A 22052-nucleotide genomic window follows, 5' to 3' on the forward strand; every position below is an offset into this window, starting at 1 on the left:
CCTATATCTATGGTTGCAGCCAAAGATCTCAATTTAGGTTTCCAAAGGCGCTTGAAATACGAAAAACACGAGCTTAGATGGATGTGCGACGGAAATCTCGAGCACTTTTAGAAACCTACATTTATACTAGCTTTAAACAACAAATATGTTTTTGGTTTAACACATTTTATTCTTACCATTCCGATCGCACTCTATCATGGCTACTAACGCCCAGTAACTGCAAACGTGTCGTCATCCCTAGTTTCATCATGGCAGTGGCGTAGCCAGGGGGGGCACATGGGGCACATGCCCCCCCCCGAAACGTATGGTCGTACGTACAAATATTTTTATTTTTTTACTTTTTTTTTCAATGGTGTGCCCCCCCCCCCGAAACGAAATCCTGGCTACGCTACTGCATCATGGTTTCATTGCTGAACTGCCCTAAGTTGTCGAGGGACTGGAGATAACACCGTTACCAACCTTCTACATTTAACCAAGAGAAAAAGTGTAGCTCACAGTTGGCCGTAAATTTCTCAGGGGCAGCTGCAAACGTGCCGCCATCCCTAGATTAATTGATGCGCTATTAATTAGCAAGGTTCCGGGGACTCTAGAAACTGTCGTCTGCTAATTACCGGTTCACCGAAAAATCTAGAGATGACAGTAGGTGGTTTTTTTTTCGCCTGTCCCAGGACAAGAAGTGTAAACTTTTTACCCTAAAACGTTTTATTCGCCTGTTCTCGGGGTAAGATTTAGCCTGTCCCGAATTTTGTTCGCTTGTTCCAGAGCTCAAACGTTACACTTTTTACTGCCATTACTCTATAGGACTTCAAGCAAACATAAAAACTAACTAGATCTTCGAGTGAAAAACAAAATAAAATAAAATAGCCAGAAATTTCAACGGTAGACCGGTTTCGTTCTATTTGGAACTCATCAGTACCGTGCGGGAAATCTGGCTTGCGACAGTTACACCGAGAAGAGAAACTAAGCCTAAACATTGAAAAGTTCAAAACGCGTTGCGTAGTAACGGAAAGCCAAATAGGGGGAGAGTGGTGGAGAATCTATATATAATAGTAATTTCCTACCAATCTAGAGTAGGATTGGCTTAATCTTCTAATATTCTCTTGAAGGGCCACACCGTCGTGTGAATAAACGCCAAATGAAATTATTTGCGTGTAAATACAAACCGTCAGAATAAAGGATTTTTAAATTAAAAACGCCTGAATCTCGATGATATCTCGCATTTTTTTGTCGCACGTGTAATTATTCATTTTTATAATAAAATCGAATCACGGTGGGCTTTGCCATATTTATCTGCATTCATCTTTTCGCTTTGTAGAGTAACGCTATGACGTCATTTTACTCCGATTCTCTGTTAGCGAATAGTTTGAGTCGGAGTAAAAACGTTTTTCCAAAATGGCTGCCTGTGACCTTTTCAGCAGATAAATTCTGGCTAGCAGACGACAAAATCCGATATACTCCTTTACACCTCCTTTTCAGAAGGAGTAAAAAGAGTAGCCCTAATACTCCGGCACAAGCTTGTAAAACGTTTTAAGTTAAAAGAGTACCGGAGAAAAGAAACCACCTAAGATTATCCTTTCCGAACCAGCGCGCGCCTATTTATACAACGTAGCCGTTGAAGTTTTTCAAATCAATTTCTGTTTTACCTGTTTAGGATTGGTCTTTACTGATACCATATGTAACATAATCACTCATAAGTATGCCATAAAAGCATTTTCGATAATGAAACCTTGTTCACGGGATATGACGTAAATTACGTCACTTACAATTCCGTGACGAAATACGCGTCATCAACTTTACTGATGGGAAACGGAAGTTAGTGAGAATTCCTCGCGCGTCTCTGGCTTTGCCCATGTCCAGTTTAGCTCGTGTCTCGCGATCACGAGATTTTGTTTCCATGGTAACCTTTTCAATAGCGCAAGGATTATAAGCATTTTTGCATTTTTGGGTCCGCTTAATGTATGTTCCGCGTGAAACAAGGTCTCATTGAATTTTTTTGAATGGAAATGTTATACAGAGGCATACTTATGAGTAATTATGTTACATATGCTGATACCATATGTAAAATAATTACTCATAAGTATGCCACTAGCTCTATTTCTTCACTAACGGTTTGTTTCACAGATATTGCGTCATCCCTTACGAGAATGACTTGATCCAATTTTGGACATTCGATCCAATTTGTATCAAGTTATATCCTGAATTGATCAAATAAGGATAAACTATTTTTTGATCAAATGATCTTTATCAAATTTGGATAAAAAAAAATCATTTAACTAAGAACTGGATCCAAGTTTGATCCAAATTGGTTTGATCCAATAGCATTGGATCCAAATTTGGATCTAAATTAATTTGATCAAATAAAATTGTATCAAATTTAGATCCAAAAAAATCTTAACTAAGAATTGGATCCAAGTTGGATCTAAATTAATTTGATCAAATAAAATTGTATCAAATTTGGATCCAAAAAATCTTTTAAATAAGAATTGGATCCAAGTTTTATCCAAATTGGTTTGATCAAATAGTATTGTATCAAATTTGGATCCAAAAAAATCTTTTAACTAAGAATTGGATCCAAGTTTTATCCAAATTGGTTTGATCAAATAGTATTGTATCAAATTTGGATCCAAAAAAATCTTTTAACTAAGAATTGGATCCAAGTTTTATCCAAATTGGTTTGATCAAATAGTATTGTATCAAATTTGGATCCAAAAAAATCTTTTAACTAAGAATTGGATCCAAGTTTTATCCAAATTGGTTTGATCAAATAGTATTGTATCAAATTTGGAGCCAAAAAATCTTTTAACTAAGAATTGAATCCCAGTTTGATCTAAATTGTTTTGACCAAATAGCATTGGATTATGGCGTTTTTCTTTGGGCTGCTCTCTCTGCTCCCGGAGTGCTCCGAAGGTCCTTGCGTGTCCCATTGGGCTTTCGAGAGCAGATCCCGCAGAGATTCCCGTGTCCCATTGGGACGTTGCTCCGCGAGAGAGTGGCTGATTTCTTGATCCGAGATAAGTGACGGATCAACGGATTCGGAGCAAGTTTTGTGGAAAATGGCGGCGGTCAGGGAAGAAGATTTACGAATTATTTTGTTATTATTAGAATCTTCATCATCAAGTTCAGAGGAGGAAGATTTTTTGGAACATATTTTTAAGGATAAAGCAGAACATCCGAAAATTGAGGGATTGATTAAAAATGTAGTGCATAGATTTTCAAATGAACTACCTCTACTATATTGTAATGTAAATGTAGACTGTAGACTAATAAGAAAAAATATAGTTTAGGGATAATTTTCGATTAACCCGTGAAATGTGTTATTCCCTCGTCGTGGAATTTGAAGCTTCAGAGTTCTTTCCATTAAACAATAAAGTAGTGCTATTTCTGCCGAAAATCACCTTTTGACTCATTTTTACAGCGTTCTAGGCCTAATAAAACGCGTCTGAATTCTATACAAGAAAGTTGGAGAAACAATTGTTTCTCATTGGGAAAAGCGCGCCAAAAATACCGATCCGAAAAAGTTACGTTTATCATTGGAAAAGTACTCTCGTCCGCTCTCTTAAGGATCGATGAAGTCACACGTCAATTTTTTTTTTGATCCGAAAGGGAGTTGAGAGCGGTTTCGGAGCAACCCAAAGAAAAACGCCTTAAAATTTGGATCCAAATTAATTTGATCAAATAAAATTGTATCAATTTTAGATCCAAAAAAATCTTTTAACTAAGAATTGGATCCAAGTTTGATCTAAATTGTTTTGATCAAATAGCATTGGATACAATTTGGATCCAAATTGTTTTGATCAAATAGCATTGGATACAATTTGGATCCAAATTTTTTTGATCAAATAAAATTGTATCAATTTTAGATCCAATTGATATTTCGCCGGGACACTTTCTTGGAATCGTGTATGGAATCTTGTAATGTGTAGTCATCTACCGCCAGCGGTTAGAAACACTGAGAATATCTTAAGCCGGTGGCTTAAATATATTATTTCTAAAATAGATGACGGCACCGTATAATGATAAATGACAGCCGCCGTTAGTGTTTCTAGACAGTGCTCCCAACCGAGACACCATAGCGGATTGAGTGTTCAAGAATCTAGGGTATATATTACTAACTCAATGGTATAAAAATAATTATAGAAGGCGATAGGAGACTAGATGACTACTTTTTATGTCTGGCGAGACCAAGCGGGCGAGACCGCCAGAACAATATCGATCTCAGTAAATATATTTTTATTTCAATGGTTAAATTTATTGAACAACTAGGAACATTTTGATAAAACTCTACAGCATAGAAATTTGAACGTAACTAGAACGATTTTTTCAATGGACCACGCGCCGATTTGAAACTGGAGGATTAGTCAGTAACGCCCAAGGTTAGTAAAAAATGCTATAAAAGGTAGCCTCGTTTGGGTGGTTTCGGTTTACGCCTTATCTTATTTTAAGTCGGTTCACTGCCATCTAGGAGCAACAAACACAAGGAGAACGCAGCTAGCCTTTAAACACGCTAACGAAGGGTTGTGTACGAATTTCATTGGACGAGCGTAACGAGCCTTTACGCTGAACGTTTTACAATTTCCTAATTTTCGCCTTCCAACGGCATCGAGGGGCTAAACACTCTTAGAAAGTCGGTACACCGGATTACGCTTAGATTAGCACTGCCAAAGGCAGGGACTTCAAAGATTACGCGTAGTCCCATTAGTACAGTCAAAGGTACGGCTCTGTACACCGATTACGCGGAGTGATCAGCCCCTCGGACGGCATAAGGCGCTAAAGCGTTTAACCAATGAAAAATGTACTCAAGAAAATGCACGACTTTTGACGGGGTGTTGTGTTTGTTGCTCCTAGCTGATGCTACGTTCTAAATTCGGACCAAATTTTTCAAATGCCGGTGTGGCCCTTTAACTAATATAGAAAAAATTATAATACATTTTCAAATATACCGCGTGAACAGTAAACGTCATATTTTAGTGAATCGATTACTTCATAGATGGCGCCACCCTCTGTAAAAGTTGAATAGTTTTCAAGATTTTTTTGCTCTTTCCCAGAGTCGCAGTTTTGGCATACTAACGTGGTTGCTGTCGTTCGAATAAAATTAAATGTCATTAAGTCTAATTTAGCTTTATTCTAACAAATACTCAAGTAATATGGGTAAGAACAAAAATAAACCGAAGAAAGCTCAAGTGCAAACAGCATTAGATGACTTAGTGGACAAACTTTTATATAGTAAGTAAAAATTGTAGAGCTTGCTTTGGACTCATTTGGAGTAAATTAAGCCTTAGGATTCTTGAAAAGTCACTTTACCAACGTAAAATTTGGTGGGAAATATAAATGGTTCTTTAAATATTTTAGGCTGCTCTATGCAACATTCTTCTGCCAAGGAAGAGTGGAGTAATATATTAGAAATACATCAACTTTTGGATAAAATAAATGACATTGAAAAGGAGAACCAGCCACCTTCTTACAACCGTTATGAAAACTTGAATAGTTTTTTAGCATGGGCGAAAGAAAACGGTGCTAATTGGGAAGGCATTAAAGTTGAAAAAATAAATGGAAAAGATTTGGGCATCATTGCGGATAAAGAATTAAAAGTAGGCTGTCAATAATATTGAACCCAAACTGATTTATTGTAACTTTCATTATTTTGACTAGGAGGATGAACTTTACTTAAAAATTCCTCGCAAATTAATGTTGTCCTCTGAAAATGCTTCTACCAAGGTTGGAAATTTAGTTCGTAAAGACGTTGTGTTGCGTGCAATGCCTAATGTTCTCTTGGCCTTTTACCTTCTGATTGAAGCTTGCGATTCCGATTCATTTTGGAAACCATATATTTGTAAATAAACTAAATATACTATTTAATTTTTCCGAATCCAAACAATCCCATAAGATATGTATTTTCTTTTAATCAAATAGCAATATTACCTTCTTCTTTTTCAACCATCTTATATTTCACGACCAAAGAATTGGAAGCGCTACAAAGCTCACCAACTTTAGGTATGGGTTTGGTTAACTAACGCACAGCCTTTGATTTATATATTTCAATTATAGCCGACGCTATCAATCTACAAAAAAGTATTGCCAGGCAATACGCATATTTGTATAAACTCTTTCAAGCAAATGCGGAATTGAAAAGTCTGAATGCCAAGAAATGTTTCAGCTACAACTTGTATAGGTAATTATCATCCTACATTATTTATTAGGTTTAAGATTAATAGGTTAGAAAAATAACAAAGTTTTTGTAACCAGTACAAATTTATTTACAAAACATATATCGTACAATGAGGACATGAGTACCGTACGCAATATTGCATTAAAAACCATCCTGGCCCGCAGGATATGTAAAATATATTTTTACTGAGATTTCGTTTGGTGGTGCGAGAGAAACATATCGGGTACTCGTAGCCTAGAAAGCGTTCAATTAATAAAGATGGTTAAACTCGATTATTCTGTTTGGTACCAAGAGGGTCATTTCCACAGGGTTTTGACAACCCGTTCGAGTGCCAATTCCTCCGTCCCTCTGCGCTATGTGCCCCTAGTAGGTATTTAACAAACTGTAACCCGAAAGTCATCCGGCAAAATTCGTTCTTCATTTTGCCTACTGATAGGACCCATTCTATTTTTGGCGGCCGCCTTGAAGAAGAATCTGCCGCCCTTCTTGTGAACCCCTGGAAGTCGCCTTCGTTTCTTCCGGTAAATAAACATGCCCGTAAGTAGCGCGCCGAAAAACACCACCGAGGCGCAAATTAACGCCAGACTGTAAACGAAAGATTTGGTATCCAAAAAGGTGGCGATGGGTGGTCGCGAATCGTGCGGGTCTTCCTCTTCCGGGAAACTCGGTTCGTCTTCCAACTCGCCGTTGACGTTGTGTCGAGTCTCAGCTTCCATCATATTTCCCTTGGACCTTTTATCTGTATTGAGTGTAGACGGTAACTCTTTGACTTCCGGTCGTATCGTCACGTAGTCTATCGTTGGTTTGACTTCGCTAGAGTTTTCCAATGTTCCGGTAACCTTTGGACTCGTAGTTTTGGGAACTGGGGACGTGGACACCTCCGGGGAAGTTTTCGGTTGGGTCGGCGTAGTCCAAATACGGCGACCTCCTGATTCACCCTCGCTTATGGAAACGAAACCGCCCGTGAAACTAGAACCTCGACTACTCGCTATTTCTGGTTTGACGAATTCTTCCGGTCCTCTGGATGGAGGACTCTTTTGAGGTACTCTTTGAAATCGGTTCGGTGACGCCGGTTCGTCCTTGGCTACCATGTCCCACTCGTCGTTCTTTTCCATCACCATCAGTTTCCCGTAAATCGGTTGGTCGTATTCGTATGGACCCGCGTGGTCGCGTTTCGAATGCCGGTCGTACTTGTAGTACGTTGATTGGTCGCCAGTCGGATCTTCGGGTAGATTTAAGAGTGTTGCTTGGTCGCCAGTCGAACCTTCGGATGAGTTTAAGATCGTTGGTCGGTGGACAGTCAGACCGTCGGATGGATTTAATTGCGTGGGTCGGTCGCCAGTCGGACGTTCGGATGAGTTTAAGAACGTTGGTCGGTCGTCAGTCGGTCCTTCGGATGGATTTAATTGCGTGGGTCGGTCGCCAGTCGGACCTTCGGATGAGTTTAAGAACGTTGGTCGGTCGCCCTTTGGACCTTCGGATGGTTTTAAGAACGTGGGTCGTTCGGCAGTCGTACCTTCGGATGGATTCAAGTACGGGGGTCGAACGCCAGCCGGACCTTCGGATAGGTCCAAGTACGGGTTCAAACCCGTGATGTGATCGGTATAGTCACTAATGCGCGATTTCTTCGGTTCCGGGAGGTCCATCGCGAACTCTTCGGAGGTATCTTTGCGCTCTACGTAGTCCAGTTTGTCGGTGTACCCTGGTTTCATTCGTAAAAGAGACGCCGTCGGCAAATAGCTACTCTCGATGATGACCGTCCAGTAGACGCAATACGCGATTCCAAATAAGTAATTCATTGTTGATAACTGTTCAAAGAACAGAAAATTGCGTTAGAATCCATTCAAAAGACTATTTTTTTACGATTATAAAACCAACTAATATCTCGATTTGGAAAGTCACCCAATAAACCTTCCAGCATCGCGTTATCAACCCCAAAACATCTTTGTAGCTCCGCATTCCCCGTGGGTCGAGTGGGGCTACCTTCATCTCTATAGAGATCCCCCTTCAAACCGAAATCTGACATTCGCCAAGTTTAAAATTAAACGATTCAAGACGTTTCCCGAATAAATTAAGTTTTTTCTAACATCTATTCCTTACCTGCAATCTCGTTAGGGATTTATTACGTTCCAAACAGGGGCCTCTGAGGAACTCGCTCTCAAACGGGACACAAACGGATGCGAGATGTACGGTGTCGGAGCCTCAAATAGGTTTTCTCTTTTGACTGGATGCGCCGGCGACACTAACCTACCAACTGCCGAATGTATATATATCCGTACCCCCTTTTAAAGTTTTCGCGAGTCTGCGTCCGTCGAGATTATTTATTAGGAAGAGAAATGGCGTGTGCTAAAGCTATTTTCCGTTATTATTCTTGGTATACGCGAGCGTCCATCGAAAGGGGACTTCCCCCCCATCGCCGAAAAACAGACCAAACAGCGAGTAGCGGAGGGGAGGAGTTTGGACTGAACTTGTAAACTGATATAGTTTTGGGTTGCGCGACGGGGTTCGCATTCTCTCCCAGAAGAAAGTGCCGCTCTTGTTTTTGGCGCACTGTCTCAACGGCGTGGCATAAGGCGACCTCTCTCATTCTCCCAGAAAGTTTTTGATACACGGTTCGAGCGCTTTTTAAACTTATCAGAAAAATCTCAATTTAATTGATGCCAGCCCGAAGAAAAAATGAATGAGCCAGAAATTGAAGCTTGTTTCGTTTTTTTTTACTTCTTCTGAGAGAACGGTCTTTACTAGCTACTGTTCTGACTTCATTTAAATATTAGGGGTTTCGTTTCGTCTAACAGCTGGGGATGTCTTATTAGTGCTCGACTTTTTCAATCGGTAATTAGAAATGCATTAGTGGATTTTTTTTTGCATCCTTGGAAGATATATAGGGTACAATTCGGAATTATCAGTTCTAATAAATGATTATAAATTATTTCCGAGGTACCCGAAAAAAAACCGTGGAAAATTTACGCCAACGTTTTATCGCGAAAAATTATCTCGAGTACGTGAATTAAAATGGGTGAATGTATATTTCTGAAACCTTTTCTTCCCAAATTGAGTGGGCAGTTTTACGTAACCCCAGCGAGGAAAAAAATCATAATTTTAAAAGGGGACCGCCTTGTTCCTTTAGATAAATAATATCATAAAAGTCGCGTATTGTTCCTCTCGCTTTTTAAGATAACCCACAAAAATTGAGTGACGCCTTTTTTCTCGGGGTCCCGCGAACAGAGAATGTAAAAAGATAAAAGAAAGTTCTACGAAACGCAGACCCCGAGAATATTGTATATATATCTTTTTTTCCCCCGTGACTGGTGACATGAGTCTCTTCGTCTCATCTTTCATCATCCCAGATCAGACGTTTTCCTCCTCCGAATCTCTCCCTCTTTTCGCGAGTATGATCCCCCTCCCCCCGGCGGGCCATCTGCGAAACCGACACGAAACCCAAGTGTGTATTCCATCGAAGATTGCCCTCCTCTCCAATCTCGGAGATGGGAAAACAAAGTCGTTTCGCGAAACTCGGAATGCTCTATTGTTTATTGAGAAAAGCAAAATGTTTCACCATTTCTTTGGTTTAACTGAATTGGCAGGGAAACGCGCAACGCAGGGGGAATAGATCGAGTATAATTTACTACATTTGAGGGCAGGGCCGGATTACGCAATAGGCCTAGGGCACCAAGCCTACAAGCGGCACCAAGAAATTCCGAAAAGATTAAAAGAACAAAACTTTTATCATTTACTTTTCACAAAATATTTTTTCGAAGTAATTTTAGTAAATGGGTCCACATTTTTCGATACCATGTAAAGCAATCTTTTATTAACGTCACTAAAATATCCGCAAAGTCTACGTTGAAATTGTATTTTCCATCCATTTGGCAATAATAAATTTCTTGAAAGGGGGCACCAAAATTAGCTTGGGCCTAGCATGGATTAAATAAGGTTATTTAATCCATGGGCCTAGGGCCCCACAAGGTCTTAATCCGGCCCTGTTTGAGGGAAACCATGTTACCGCTTTCATTTATACTAGATGGCGCTATAACTTGATCCTTTTTCACTAAATAAATACTAAAAACAACTTCTAATACAGTTTTAAACGATATTTTATGTAAAAAATGTACTATAAATAAAAATTCAAATGGTATTTTCAACCATTAGTGACTTAAAAATTTAATTTCTTTTTTAAATTACGTATTTACTTTAGCTCTAATGGTTTGCCAGGTTTCGGTGCCCTAGAAAAATTAGGGGCCCTTGGGCGCCGCATAAACCACATTCCCGCTGACGTTCGTATTTGCCTTACGCAGAGTGCGTGATTTACGTATCGAAGCCGCGTATGGCCAGAAGAAACAAATAAGTGTGACCCTTAGAGTGCGTGATTTACGTATCGAAGCCGCGTATGGCCAGAAGTAACAAATAAGTGTGACACTTGCTTATCGAAGCCGCGTATGGGCAGAAGTAACAAATAAGTGTGACACTTGCTTATCGAAGCCGCGTATGGGCAGAAGTAGCAAATAAGTGTGACACTCACTTATCGAAGCCGTGTATTGCCAACGCTATTCGCGTGCGATTTTAGGTATAAATTTGAAACTTGATGAAGTTATTAGGATGGGTATTGCGGATATTTTACCAGAATTAATTTTAATTTAACCAAGGCTTAGCATGCTTTGGCCTAATTTTAACGCTATTCACGTGCGGTCTGAGGTATAACTTTGAAACTTGAAATAGTTATCAGGGTTGGTATTCTGGATATTTTACCAGAATTAATTTTAATTTAACCAAGGCTTAGCATGCTTTGGCTTAATTTTATCGCTATTCGCGTGCGGTTTGAGGTATATCTTTGAAACTTTATTTAGTTATTAGGATGGTCATTGCTGATATTTTACCAGACTTAATTTTAATTTAACCAATTCTTAGCTTGTTTTGGCCTAATTTTAACGCTATTCGCGTGCGATTTGAAACTTGATGTAGGTATTAGGATAGGTATTTCGGATATTTTACCAGACTTAATTTTAAATTAATGAAGGCTTAGCATTTTTACGCAGTCTTGACTGGATTTGAGATACGGGGCTCAAACTTTTTATACATTTAAGAAGCTGAAGTCTGACCCTATGTTTAACTCTTTTATCGCGCGCCAAGGGTTAGTGAGCGTATGCGAATTTTCTTCGTAGTTCCTAGTGGATTTGAGATACGGAGCTCAAACTTACAATACAGATAAAGAAGCTTACGTCTGACGTAATGCTTAACCTTTTGACACGCGCCAAGGCTTAGAGAATAATTAATTAATTCATCCATGTGGAACTAATATTACGGCCTTGGCCGAATTGTTTTGTTCTAAACTGCTCGCTGATTCTGAAATGGATTCTTCCCTGTTTACATTGAGCTAATAAATATTCATTTATTCATGGTTTCCTCCCTGTTACAAAAGAGATTTGTTTTCCAAAGCTCAAAAAATATTAATTCAAAGGGTATAAAACTCGCCAATTTCGTACCCTGATTTTAAATCTCAATGCAAATTCAAAAATTCGATTTTGAGATTTTAAAGCGTGATTTTCGTGACTATTTTAAGGGATTTCAAGACCAGATTTTAGCATTTTCCAATTTATTTTACGATTCTTAAACGTTTATTTTTCCTCTGAGGTGTACGTAATTTTGGGATTTTATAGAGTGATTTCCGTGCCAATTTCGCTGAGTTAGATATTTCAAAACCAGGTTTTAGAAATTTCAAGTTGATTTTACGATTTTTAAAACGTTTATTTTTCTTCCGGGGTGTACTGGATTTTAGAGATATTTCCGTGCCGCTTTCGCTGATTTAGAGATTTAAAAACCAAATTTTAAGATTATTAAAACATTTTTTTTTTATCCTCCGGAGTGTACGGGATGTTGAGATTTTAGAGAATGATTTTCCGCCGATTTCTAGACCAGATTTTAAGATAAATTTTAAAGTTGATTTTATGATTTCTAAAACTTTATCCTCCGGAGTCTGCGGGATTTTGAGATTTTAGAGAATGATTTTCCGCCGATTTCGCTGAGAGCAGATTTTACGTTGATTTTATGATTTCTAATTTTTTTTTTATCCTCCGGAGTGTACGGGATTTTGAGATTTTAGAGAATAATTTTCCGCCGATTTCTAGACCAGATTTTAGGATTAATTTTAAAGTTGATTGTATGATTTCTAAAACTTTATCCTCCGGTGTCTACGGGATGTTGAGATTTTAGAGAATGATTTTCCGCCGATTTCTAGACCAGATTTTAGGATAAATTTTAAAGTTGATTGTATGATTTCTAAAACTTCATCCTCCTGAGTCTACGGGATTTTGAGATTTTAGAGAATGATTTTCGTGCCGATTTCGCTGAGAGCAGATTTTAAGTTGATTTTACGATTTCTAAAACGTTTTTTTTACCCTCCGGAGTGTACGTGATTTTGACGACTGTCCGACCTCTCGATAAAACTACGAATATAAGAATGGATTTGTTTATCGTGACTTCAATGGAGTAAATTAATTGGTGATATTTTTCGCTGAGATCGCGGAAGATTGTTTTTTGGTAGGGGTAGTGTTTAACATTAATTCACTAGATAAAGCGGGTGGCAGCCTATATTGCGGGAGAACTTTTCTCGCGTAACCAGAACAGAGAGACGCGAAAAACAAGAGAGAAAGGGGATCCGCTGAGAGATTGAAATAACTGATTGTCATTTCTCGAGGAGGAGAGAAGGGTTGTTCGAATTTCTCTCCGACAAGACGCTGACCCCGAGCTTGACCCCTTTCGCGCGCGTTGTTTTCAACCGAGACAACGGCGCTCAGTCAAAGTGTGCTTTTTAGATTAACCCCGCGAATACAATGACGAAGAATTTTTACCACCCACGCGAATAAGTCAGGGGTATATCTGATTACGTTGTAATCCGAAATACGCGCGGACAGGCGATTTGTAATTTTTATTGCCGCGCCAAACGATAAGAATGTAATATTAAATCGTTCAAGGTTAATATCGCTAATGGTTGTAATGGAAATTTTTCGGGGCTATTGTAAAAATCCGTATTTATAATTCCCAAACTAACGCTGCATTGGCGCCTCCATCGGTTGGATAAATTTTAACGACTTTGGAAATCCAATACCCTGGAAGTCGTAAAACCTTTTTGGAAGTCGAGATTCGGTTACTTTCTTCCCCTCCATTTTTTCTCTGTTCGGAACTGGCGCGTGCTTTAATACCCCCACGCTCTCCCCCCTCTAACAAAAATGACGCAATCCGCGGCGATTAAGAAGATATTAATTACTATACGCTAAAGCTTTACTCTCTTAAATAAGAGCATCTAAAAAACTAGCGACTAGTCTTGACGGCACCTTTCGAGGCGTCGCCGATTCCAGGAGATATTTGTCCATTGTGAGCCGCGTTTCATTTTCCTTTGGCGTCAATAAAAGTGACGAAGAATTTTTATTAATTGCCTCCGTCTGTGGGTGGTAGATTTGACCATATCGAGTGATAAATATCGTTAAATCTAGACCGAATTGAACCTTTCCAAAAATATAAGAGAAAGCCAAAATATACGTTCCTTTTCTCGGTAAAAAAAACGTCAAGAAACTCTCTTGACCCACAGGGAAAATTGGTCTGGTAGATGTCACATTTTAGCTCCGCGCGAGCGCCGGCGCTTTCCCTGGCTATTTTTAACAATAACTCGGTCTTGATTGTTTTATTATTGTTATTCCCTTAAAATGCCAGAACTCTCTCGGGGATTTCTAATAAATGAATTCTCTTTCATTCTTCGCATTGACTCGGTATAGCTCGTCTCACGGACGGGTGCTCGAAACAATAGGGTTGCCTTCATGCAAAAAATGCCAAAAAGGTTTTCGGTACCCGTCGTCTCGCCCGTTTTTGGGACCCCCGACCAACCGACTCCACGCGACCCTGCTCCAGACAATAGACGAAATATTTCAAGCGTTCTACCGCCCAAGAAACGCTCCCCTCTGTTTCGGGAAACTTAATTTTTTTGTACTTACGTGACCGACTAAGAATCGAGATAAAATTAATTTTACTATAATAGTTTTAATTAATTGTAGAATATTAATACGTATTACTTACCGTTATAGGAATATCTCTACTTCCAACGCGCGTTGTTTCTCGTTCGAATCTGATCTTGAATTTGAGACAATATCCGATATTTGGGTGAAGTTTATACGAATAAATTAGGACACCTTCTATGTCATCTTTGTGTGCAAACTTCCCGCGATAAAGATGCAATTTTTCGCAAAAACATTCACTTTCGTTAATAAGAAATAGAACGGATTTGGAAAATGACACAATTTGAAAAATGATAACGAATGGAAGAGGGTCGGATGGACGACGTAACGACGCAAACTATGGCAAGGTTGTTCAAAATTCCCGGATTTTTTCGTAACGCCACATGAAACGAATGGCGACTCTCAGGGGAGACCTTCCAGTCTCGTTCGTCTAATATAGTTTTATATAAATGCCGGGATGAACTGTGTCAAGAAAATCTCATAAACCGGAAGTCGCTCTACCCTTTTTCCCCGATTAAATCTGACTCCTTTTATCTTTCCGTAATAGTCCCCTTATTGTCCCAAAGTGGCCTCTGACTAACAAGAAAAAAAATACGCTTTTACGCGCTATTTTCTAGAGTTTTTGCGACTTTTTCCTTCGTAATTTTACAACCACATTTACGTTTACACCCGTACATACGCGATGGGATTTATATCAAACGTAAAAACTTTGAGCGTTTCGTCAGCGAAACTTTTTCATTCATCCTTTTTTTACGTAATCTAGATGGGCCGTATCTTGCGTCATGACGCGCCAAAACGCGATACCGCGAAAATCAAAGAGACGAAATCAAGATGGCTCCGAGGATGGACTTTCATCTTCCCAGAAGTCCGAAGCTCAAGATCAACTCAAAAGTTTAGCTTTAGTACCTTTATGGGATTTATGTAATCATCAATTTGGGAAGGTTGGATATTTATTAATTATGATGGAAATTGAAAGTAAAATGATTTATTCTCTAGTTTTCTACTGATTTTAACACCACCAAGGATGAACTTGAATGTTATGCCATGAAAGATTTTAAAGCCAACGAAGAAGTGTGTATACGGTTTTGAATATTTTAATGGTGATGGTTTTACCAGACTTATATAATATATCCTTGTTCATCTTTCATTTTACTTCAGTTGCCACAACCCCTGATTTTTCAAAACACGTTTCATAAGAAAAGATAGTGTGTGAGAAATTCATTTTTATACTAATTTTCAAAAACTATTTGAGACAAAAGTATCCGTACGTGGTGTAAATATTACATTTTTACGTTTGGCTTAGTTGAGTATAAATTGACATTGGTTACAGCGGTATATTTTGAGGATTTTGGAATAGTGTTAGAAGAGTAACTCTATGTCGTCATTTTACCCGGATTCTGTGGTGGTAAATAGTTTGAGTCAGGGGAAAAGCGTTTTACCAAAATGGCTATCTGTGGATAATTTAGCGGATACATTCTGGATAAGCTGACGAATTTATCAGTTACTCTCTATACTCCTGGTTTTGAGGAGGAATAGAAAGAGTAGCCCTAATACTCCGAAACAAGCAAATATTGTATTGGGTAGAGTAAATCTCATTCCCGAAACACTCAATTAAAACTTTATAGAATAAAAAGAATACACTTTTAATTCGAGAAAAGACTAAAATAAACCAAATATTTATTCTTGAATCTATTCCATACCCAGTTTTTCATGCTTGCGCAGATATAATTTAAAATTTTTTTGCTGCTAGAGCGCCATTTGCAAACAGTTATGCTTTTAACTGATCTGGAATATTCTTAGTGACATTGTGTATGCTTCCGCAGTTTGGAAAAGGTACATGTTTCATTTTTAAGATCTAATGGATATACTGCTTTTTTATGAGATAAATTATATACTTCTGGTTTTACATAATCTATGAAAGCCGAAAGAATTTTTAATTAAATTAAATATAACTTAGGTTACAATGTTTTATGGTCCACGTCCAAATTCAGAGTTATTTATTCACTCGGGTTTTATCATGCCTTCTATTCTGGGTAATTGTTATGATACATACCCAATCAAATTAGGTAAATATTAAATGTAATCGCTGCTTAATACGCAAAGATTAATAATTTCCAATATTTTTTAGGCATCAGTAGTAATGATCCGTTGAGTGATGACAAAAATTTGCTGTGTGAAAAATTGTGCCTTCCTCCGTAAGCATTCATACTATTAAGACTATAATGACATGTTTAATATTTTTTTATTACACACTTTTAGGAAGGGAACATTTGTGATCAGAGGAAATGATAAGCCAATTGACGAAATTTTATTAAATTTCTGCAAAATATCAACGATGGATAAAAGTTGGTATTGTAATTTTTAAATGGCATGGCAAGCATTTTTGACATTTGAATGGTACTTATATTTAAAGTTATATATGGTAAACTTCATTTGGAATCTCTTGCTACTTTTGGGGCCTTTAAATGTGTTAGCTTATGCTAATGGCATAAATAATATGAACATTACAGGTATGACACTACCTATACTTTCTTCACAATAACAAATAACAGGGAACTTAAAAATGGGCCTAAAAAGTCTGGTAATTTTATGAATTTGTAAAAATTTAGGGAAAAGTCAGGGAATTCAATTTTATCTTGACACCTTATGAAGGTAATTTTACTTTTGATCTATGACAAATTCTATTATTATCATTTATTTCTTTGAAAGTTTGGCTAATTTTTTCAACATTGCAATAACCTTTTTACTGAAATAAAAGTTTGTTTAAATTTTTTAACTTCTGATAAAAGAAAAATGTTGGCCCCAGGACTGTAAATTTTAGTGGTTGGCCTTAAAGTCAATGAAAATCTCTTAAAATGGTCAGGGCAAAGATCCCCAAAGAATATAAAGGCTTTATATTCTTTGGTCAGGGAATCAGTGTTGGAAATAAGCTTTATAAAAGTTCTGGTCAATTTGAACACTATACCCCCTACTTAAAAAATGATTTAACTGGTCATGACCACCCTTTTCTGCCCCCCTCACTTCCCCCTTTTATTTTACTTTGGAAAGTGAATTGTTAATAACGATTAGGAACTTAAATGAGTTTTATTTATCACAAACAAAAAGCTTTGATATGTATCACATTTCTTAAGGAACTTTAAAAAATATATCATCATCTTCTTGTTCTTCGAATAAAAGTCAAAGGTTTAAAGGTTTTATTTTTTGCCGTATATAGGATACATAAAGAAATTGCAATGGCTGTGAGAAACTGAGTGCGTAACGCTTTTATCATTTCCTCTTTTCGGTATAGAATTATACTTTTTAATTAAAAATAGACTGGCCATTATGACCAGTGAACTCCCCAGATTATATTTAATTTACTGGTCATAGCCCAACATAAACTGGTCTTTGACCGACGCCACCGCCTTATTTCCAACACTGCAGGGAATTTCAAATTTGAATCTCGAAATTTTGTGGCAACCCTGAATAAACTAGATGGTGCTCTGTCTTTAAATAGGAATCGATTGAAAGTTCAAATTGCTTGCCAGATCAGAGTATTGATTTTTTTTAATAAGTCTTTTTATAATTTTGTTTTGAATAGATAATTTGGAACTTTGCTTGGCCAAAACAGATGATTTATTATTGTCATTCGCAAATGATAAGATGCAGAACAGAAAGGCCTTAGAATTCTTGCATATGAGACTTTCAATACTACTCAGATCGTATAAAACATCCATTGAGGTATGTTCTGTTAATAATGCGAGCTTTATTAAAAAATTAGATTTAATACCTTTTCTATCTTGGGTTAGGATGATGAAACTTTATTACTCGATGATACTATCAGTGAAAATACCAGACTAGCCATATCAATGAGATTATCCGAGAAACAATTGCTCAAAAAGGTGATTCTGATATCAAGTGTGCCTACTTAATTTATAAAGTTAAATGTAAAAAAATGCAACTTTTCTTGCCAAGAGTGTTATTTGTTTACAGTTTAAAAAGTAAAAATTTAGTTTTTTTTGTTAAAGCTTTGCCAAAGACCATACTCCATATTGGTATTAAATTATTTAATAGTGTTTTAAAAATATTATAATGGTTCATTCGTAAGCTTTTAATACCAAGTTAAGCTTATAACCCAAACCAAGAATTGAAACCTTACCCAGCAGAGTGATCCCACTAACACGATACATCAAAAATCATAAGTGAAAGAATGAATCAAACTTTTTGAGCCATTTGGCAAAATCAGTTTTTATTTGCCAAAAATGCAGCCAGAAACTTTTTAAAAAAATTAAGTTTTGTTTAAAGATTTAAAGAACATGAATGGTATCAAAACGGGAGAAAAATAAGTGAAGAGTTGTATATATACATCTTAAATGGCCACTATAGCTAAACAAATGTTTTATATTATAACAATCAGGTTACTTCACTGTCTTATAAGTTCAATAAATTTTTTTTATTTGTACTAGAAGATTCAACAATAACTTTTCTTTTAAAAGTAAAGAGGGGTTAATTTAAAATTCCGTAAAAAACTAATGAATTTGTTTTTGCCCACTTAAAAATCATGCTGAAAAACAGTATTTAAAAGGTTTTTTTTTTAAATTAATCTTCCTCATCGGAATAATCGCTTTCCTCTTCTTCATTCTCATCCCAAATACCTTCTAGAAAATACAAATTTACTCTTTCAGGCTTTATTCCATTGGAATATTTAGGGGGAGCTAAAGGGTAATTGCCAGCGCACGTGCCTTGTTCCGCTTCCTCGAAATATTCCTGCAATACTGAGACAATTTTTTTCGCCATCTGATCCTCAGGTTTGAAATGACTTATCATTTTTGCTAGACACAACGGAGTCCTCATAGCGTAGTTGCGAATATTAGGAGACGCTTTACATCTTATAACCAAATTTTGGATAGGCAACAGTTGTTGCGTTTTGACACATATGTGAAGAATGGTTTCTCCAGATAAGCCATCTCTAGCATTGACATCCGCTTGAAATTGATTGGTGAGGTATTCCACAATTTGATAGGCTCCCACTTTTACGGCTAAATGCAAGCACGTAAATCCTGAAAAGTCCAAATATTAGGCCGATGCAAATACATTTTGGTGTTAAATGTTAAAACTTTACCTTCATAATTTTTTATTTTGGTTATATCTCTATTAAATCTGTATAAATGGCCAGGTAAATTAATTTGAGGGTCATATTGAAGCTGGGCTTGTACTATCTCTTCAGGTAAAGCTCCTAAAGTTAAGGCTCTGACGCATTCGTAATCCCCATTACGGCACGCAATATGCAAAGCAGTGTTTCCCGAATGATCTTGATATTCCACTCTTGCTCCTGCGATGGTCAATCTACGAACTAGGGCCCCTTGCCGCGTTAATGTTGCCAAATGTAATGGGGTCTGAAAAAATTACTATTAGATATGATCTTGGATTAATGGTTTTCCAAACTTTGTAACAAACCTGGAAATCATCATTAAGTAAATCTAAATAAAACTGGAAGTTTGAAATGAGGGCAAATGCTTGTTTTGCATTTTTTTGAATTATTTTTAAATGAAGTGGCCTAAAATAAAGAAAAATATAGAATTGTATTAAAAAATCTCAAGCTGGGTTAGCAATGACAATGTTTTAAAAATTGTTGAATATATAATACACGATACATCATGACTAAAATTTTGGTTTTATTATAAAATGTTTTTATAAGAAAACAAAAATTTTAGTCATGAAGTATCATGTCTCTTATGTTTAACAATTTTTAAACCATGAATTTAAAAAATTTATACATTAATAATGACAATGTTTAAATTAAAATAAGTCTGAACTTAACATTTGATATTTAATATATATATTAAATGCATTTAAAATCAATAACTTTTATTTATTGAAAGAAATATTAGTGCAAATCATGCTTGGGAAAACCCTTCCAAGATTACAAAAAAACTCAGGAAAAGCCAAGTATGGGTAATCCCAACTTCATTTATCTGCCCATCAAAAGCAGAGCTTGGCTTGTGACCCCCCAAGAGGATGGGCCAACAAAAGAAGTACCCTGCTTAAATTCAGACTTTGGCACTGGTCCTCTACTCCTCCCCCCAAGGTAAAGAGGATAGCCCCCTCCAAGAAAGCCACAAGTTCTAACAACATATTGGCCCCTTTAAAATACTGATCTTTTATTATGAAAGTATCATTAGAAGCAATTCTAATTTACTATTCCCAAAACACATTTTCCTCAAGTTTAATTAAAGTTATTTTATCTTAAGTGTGACAGTATATTGAAAAAAAAAAAGAATATTGATACTTACGTATCACCATCCTCATCTTGAATGGAATACAGACTATAGTTTGAAGTGTTTAAAATTTGACTCTTCTCTAAGTCATTTTCAATTCTATCTTCTTGAAGCGTTTCTATTTCTTTACCAATGTTCTCTTCGGATATACCGTAAGCACTATCTATTTGAAGGCCTGAATCTAATGATGTCGTAGAATACTGTTGTTTAGATATCTCTTCCGTAGGACCTACGTCATCGCTTGTAATGTCTTTAGAACTGTATATAAGGGATGATGAGCTACTTAAAAAAGTAGCGGAGATATTTCCACTATCAAAATCAGGCTCTGGTTCCAGTTTTGCTTTGATGTTGTGTTGATGATTATCATAATGGTCTTGTTTATGAGACTGACTATTCATTTTTCTTTTTTAACTATATAAACATACGTACCCAGATTAATAATGAATCCTATGGTCGAATATTATTACTTTCAAAACGGTAATTGTTTACTTACGTAAATAAATCCTTTCGAAACACGACTGACTGTAGTAAGGACGCAACGTTGGTTTTCACGAACTTTTAATTACTGAGATTGGAATGTAGCTTGCTTACCCCTACTTCTTGCCAATCACATTGTTTACAAATGATACATGTCCCTATTATGTTTGGTGATACTAGTTGAAAAAAAAATTACCAAAATATTCACTAAATGTACTTTTTTAAATAAAATATCCTAACCGACTAAAGCAAGACACTTGGAATACTGACAGAAAGATCGTACTTTACGGTTAACACAAAACTATGGAAAAGTTTAGGACCTTGGAAAACTATTACATGGGTTTTCCCCTAAAGTTTGTACTTCCCAGTAAATCGTCAGTTCCGTTTGTTTACGTTCTGGCCATTCCCCGCGTTTAGAATGTTTGACGTAGAGGGTTTAGCCAATCAGCCCCCAGATTTTGACCTAAATTCCCTGAAATTTCGTGGGCTGGACATGTAAGCTTTAAAGCTACAATAATCACAAACACATTCGTTATATTCTTAAAAAAAATATAATATAACTAATTTAAAAAATTTCACAATATAATTAAGAACCAAAAAATTGTGTTAATTGTTCTCATAGTTAAAATTTATTTCGAATTTGCAAAAATTTATATTAGGAGTAATGTATCGTTTAAATCCTAGATAGCGCCAGTAGTCCGAAACGAAGTAATTTTCTAGTAGATTTGGCGGGAGATTTGTGCTTTGCTCCGTGCGAACATGTCGGCACTCGGATCGTTTGAACTAAGTAATCTAATTTATTAGATGCAAACGAGGTTTATACGGCCATTAAGACATACGTTCATCTATAGTCTTAGGCTACGTTCAGTGAAGCTCAACGGTCTCAACGTTGACAATTTTTTTACACTGAACGGTTTTTGTAATTTCCGGTTTTGACGTCACGTTGGCAACGTTAGCTCAACAAACTCAACGATTGAAAGAGCAGGGGTACGTTCAGCAGAGCTCATCGGACTCACCGATTACTAATATCAAATCCATCGGGGTTTTTTCCGTTGACTGCTGCTGAACGTAGCCAGGTACGTTCAAAAACAGTCAACGGAAAAAAAACCCGATGGATTTATATTTTCCACCGATGAGCTTTTTCGTCAT

The 22052-nt window shown here is 36.9% G+C and overlaps 3 protein-coding genes across 8 annotated transcripts; 1 reads left to right on the forward strand and 2 right to left on the reverse strand.

Annotated features, from left to right (window-relative positions):
• The first annotated feature begins 5054 nt into the window (after positions 1 to 5054).
• Positions 5055 to 18616, forward strand: Setd3 (SET domain containing 3). 3 transcript variants are annotated; one of them, XM_090176888.1, is made up of 12 exons: positions 5055 to 5223; positions 5350 to 5588; positions 5650 to 5830; positions 5911 to 5991; positions 6046 to 6169; positions 14933 to 15110; positions 15166 to 15240; positions 16127 to 16235; positions 16298 to 16364; positions 16429 to 16523; positions 17750 to 17889; positions 17958 to 18616. In XM_090176888.1, exons 1-12 carry the CDS (start codon positions 5145 to 5147, stop codon positions 18078 to 18080), a joined length of 1491 nt encoding a protein of 496 aa, XP_090033014.1. In that variant the 5' UTR covers positions 5055 to 5144; the 3' UTR covers positions 18081 to 18616. The 3 variants fall into 3 exon arrangements, with proteins under 3 accessions (XP_090033014.1, XP_090033015.1, XP_090033017.1); XM_090176889.1 differs by having other exon boundaries at positions 16429 to 16514; XM_090176891.1 differs by lacking the exon at positions 17958 to 18616 and having other exon boundaries at positions 16429 to 16518.
• On the reverse strand, positions 6247 to 14710 carry LOC149941496 (uncharacterized). 3 transcript variants are annotated; one of them, XM_090176894.1, is made up of 3 exons: positions 14231 to 14710; positions 7599 to 7974; positions 6247 to 7556 (listed from the first exon to the last, which is right to left on the reverse strand). In XM_090176894.1, exons 2-3 carry the CDS (start codon positions 7963 to 7965, stop codon positions 6541 to 6543), a joined length of 1383 nt encoding a protein of 460 aa, XP_090033020.1. In that variant the 5' UTR covers positions 7966 to 7974; positions 14231 to 14710; the 3' UTR covers positions 6247 to 6540. The 3 variants fall into 3 exon arrangements, with proteins under 3 accessions (XP_090033020.1, XP_090033018.1, XP_090033019.1); XM_090176892.1 differs by having other exon boundaries at positions 6247 to 7974; XM_090176893.1 differs by lacking the exon at positions 14231 to 14710 and adding an exon at positions 8267 to 8712 and having other exon boundaries at positions 6247 to 7974.
• On the reverse strand, positions 18426 to 21300 carry LOC149941497 (NF-kappa-B inhibitor delta-like). 2 transcript variants are annotated; one of them, XM_090176895.1, is made up of 6 exons: positions 21224 to 21300; positions 20920 to 21079; positions 20442 to 20837; positions 19606 to 19705; positions 19271 to 19544; positions 18426 to 19208 (listed from the first exon to the last, which is right to left on the reverse strand). In XM_090176895.1, exons 3-6 carry the CDS (start codon positions 20822 to 20824, stop codon positions 18748 to 18750), a joined length of 1218 nt encoding a protein of 405 aa, XP_090033021.1. In that variant the 5' UTR covers positions 20825 to 20837; positions 20920 to 21079; positions 21224 to 21300; the 3' UTR covers positions 18426 to 18747. The 2 variants fall into 2 exon arrangements, with proteins under 2 accessions (XP_090033021.1, XP_090033022.1); XM_090176896.1 differs by having other exon boundaries at positions 20920 to 21061; positions 21224 to 21286.
• Positions 21301 to 22052: the final 752 nt, after the last annotated feature.

Source organism: Leiobunum rupestre, chromosome 6 (assembly GCF_980474605.1).
Source record: "Leiobunum rupestre chromosome 6, qqLeiRupe1.1.hap1, whole genome shotgun sequence".
Classification (NCBI taxonomy): domain Eukaryota; kingdom Metazoa; phylum Arthropoda; class Arachnida; order Opiliones; family Sclerosomatidae; genus Leiobunum; species Leiobunum rupestre.

What these genes read in the sequence shown, in the direction of transcription:
- Setd3 (XM_090176888.1), top strand. Translation starts at nt 5,145, where the DNA reads ATGGGTAAGAACAAAAATAAACCGAAGAAAGCTCAAGTGCAAACAGCA. An exon ending in TTCAGCTACAACTTGTATAG is followed by an intron (nt 6,170 to 14,932) that starts GTAATTATCATC and finishes TACGTAATCTAG; the next exon opens with ATGGGCCGTATCTTGCGTCA. An exon ending in TACATACCCAATCAAATTAG is followed by an intron (nt 16,236 to 16,297) that starts GTAAATATTAAA and finishes AATATTTTTTAG; the next exon opens with GCATCAGTAGTAATGATCCG.
- LOC149941496 (XM_090176892.1), bottom strand. Translation starts at nt 7,965, where the DNA reads ATGAATTACTTATTTGGAATCGCGTATTGCGTCTACTGGACGGTCATC.
- LOC149941497 (XM_090176895.1), bottom strand. Translation starts at nt 20,824, where the DNA reads ATGAATAGTCAGTCTCATAAACAAGACCATTATGATAATCATCAACAC. An exon ending in CAAGATGAGGATGGTGATAC is followed by an intron (nt 19,706 to 20,441) that starts GTAAGTATCAAT and finishes TCTTTATTTTAG; the next exon opens with GCCACTTCATTTAAAAATAA. An exon ending in CAAAATAAAAAATTATGAAG is followed by an intron (nt 19,209 to 19,270) that starts GTAAAGTTTTAA and finishes TGGACTTTTCAG; the next exon opens with GATTTACGTGCTTGCATTTA.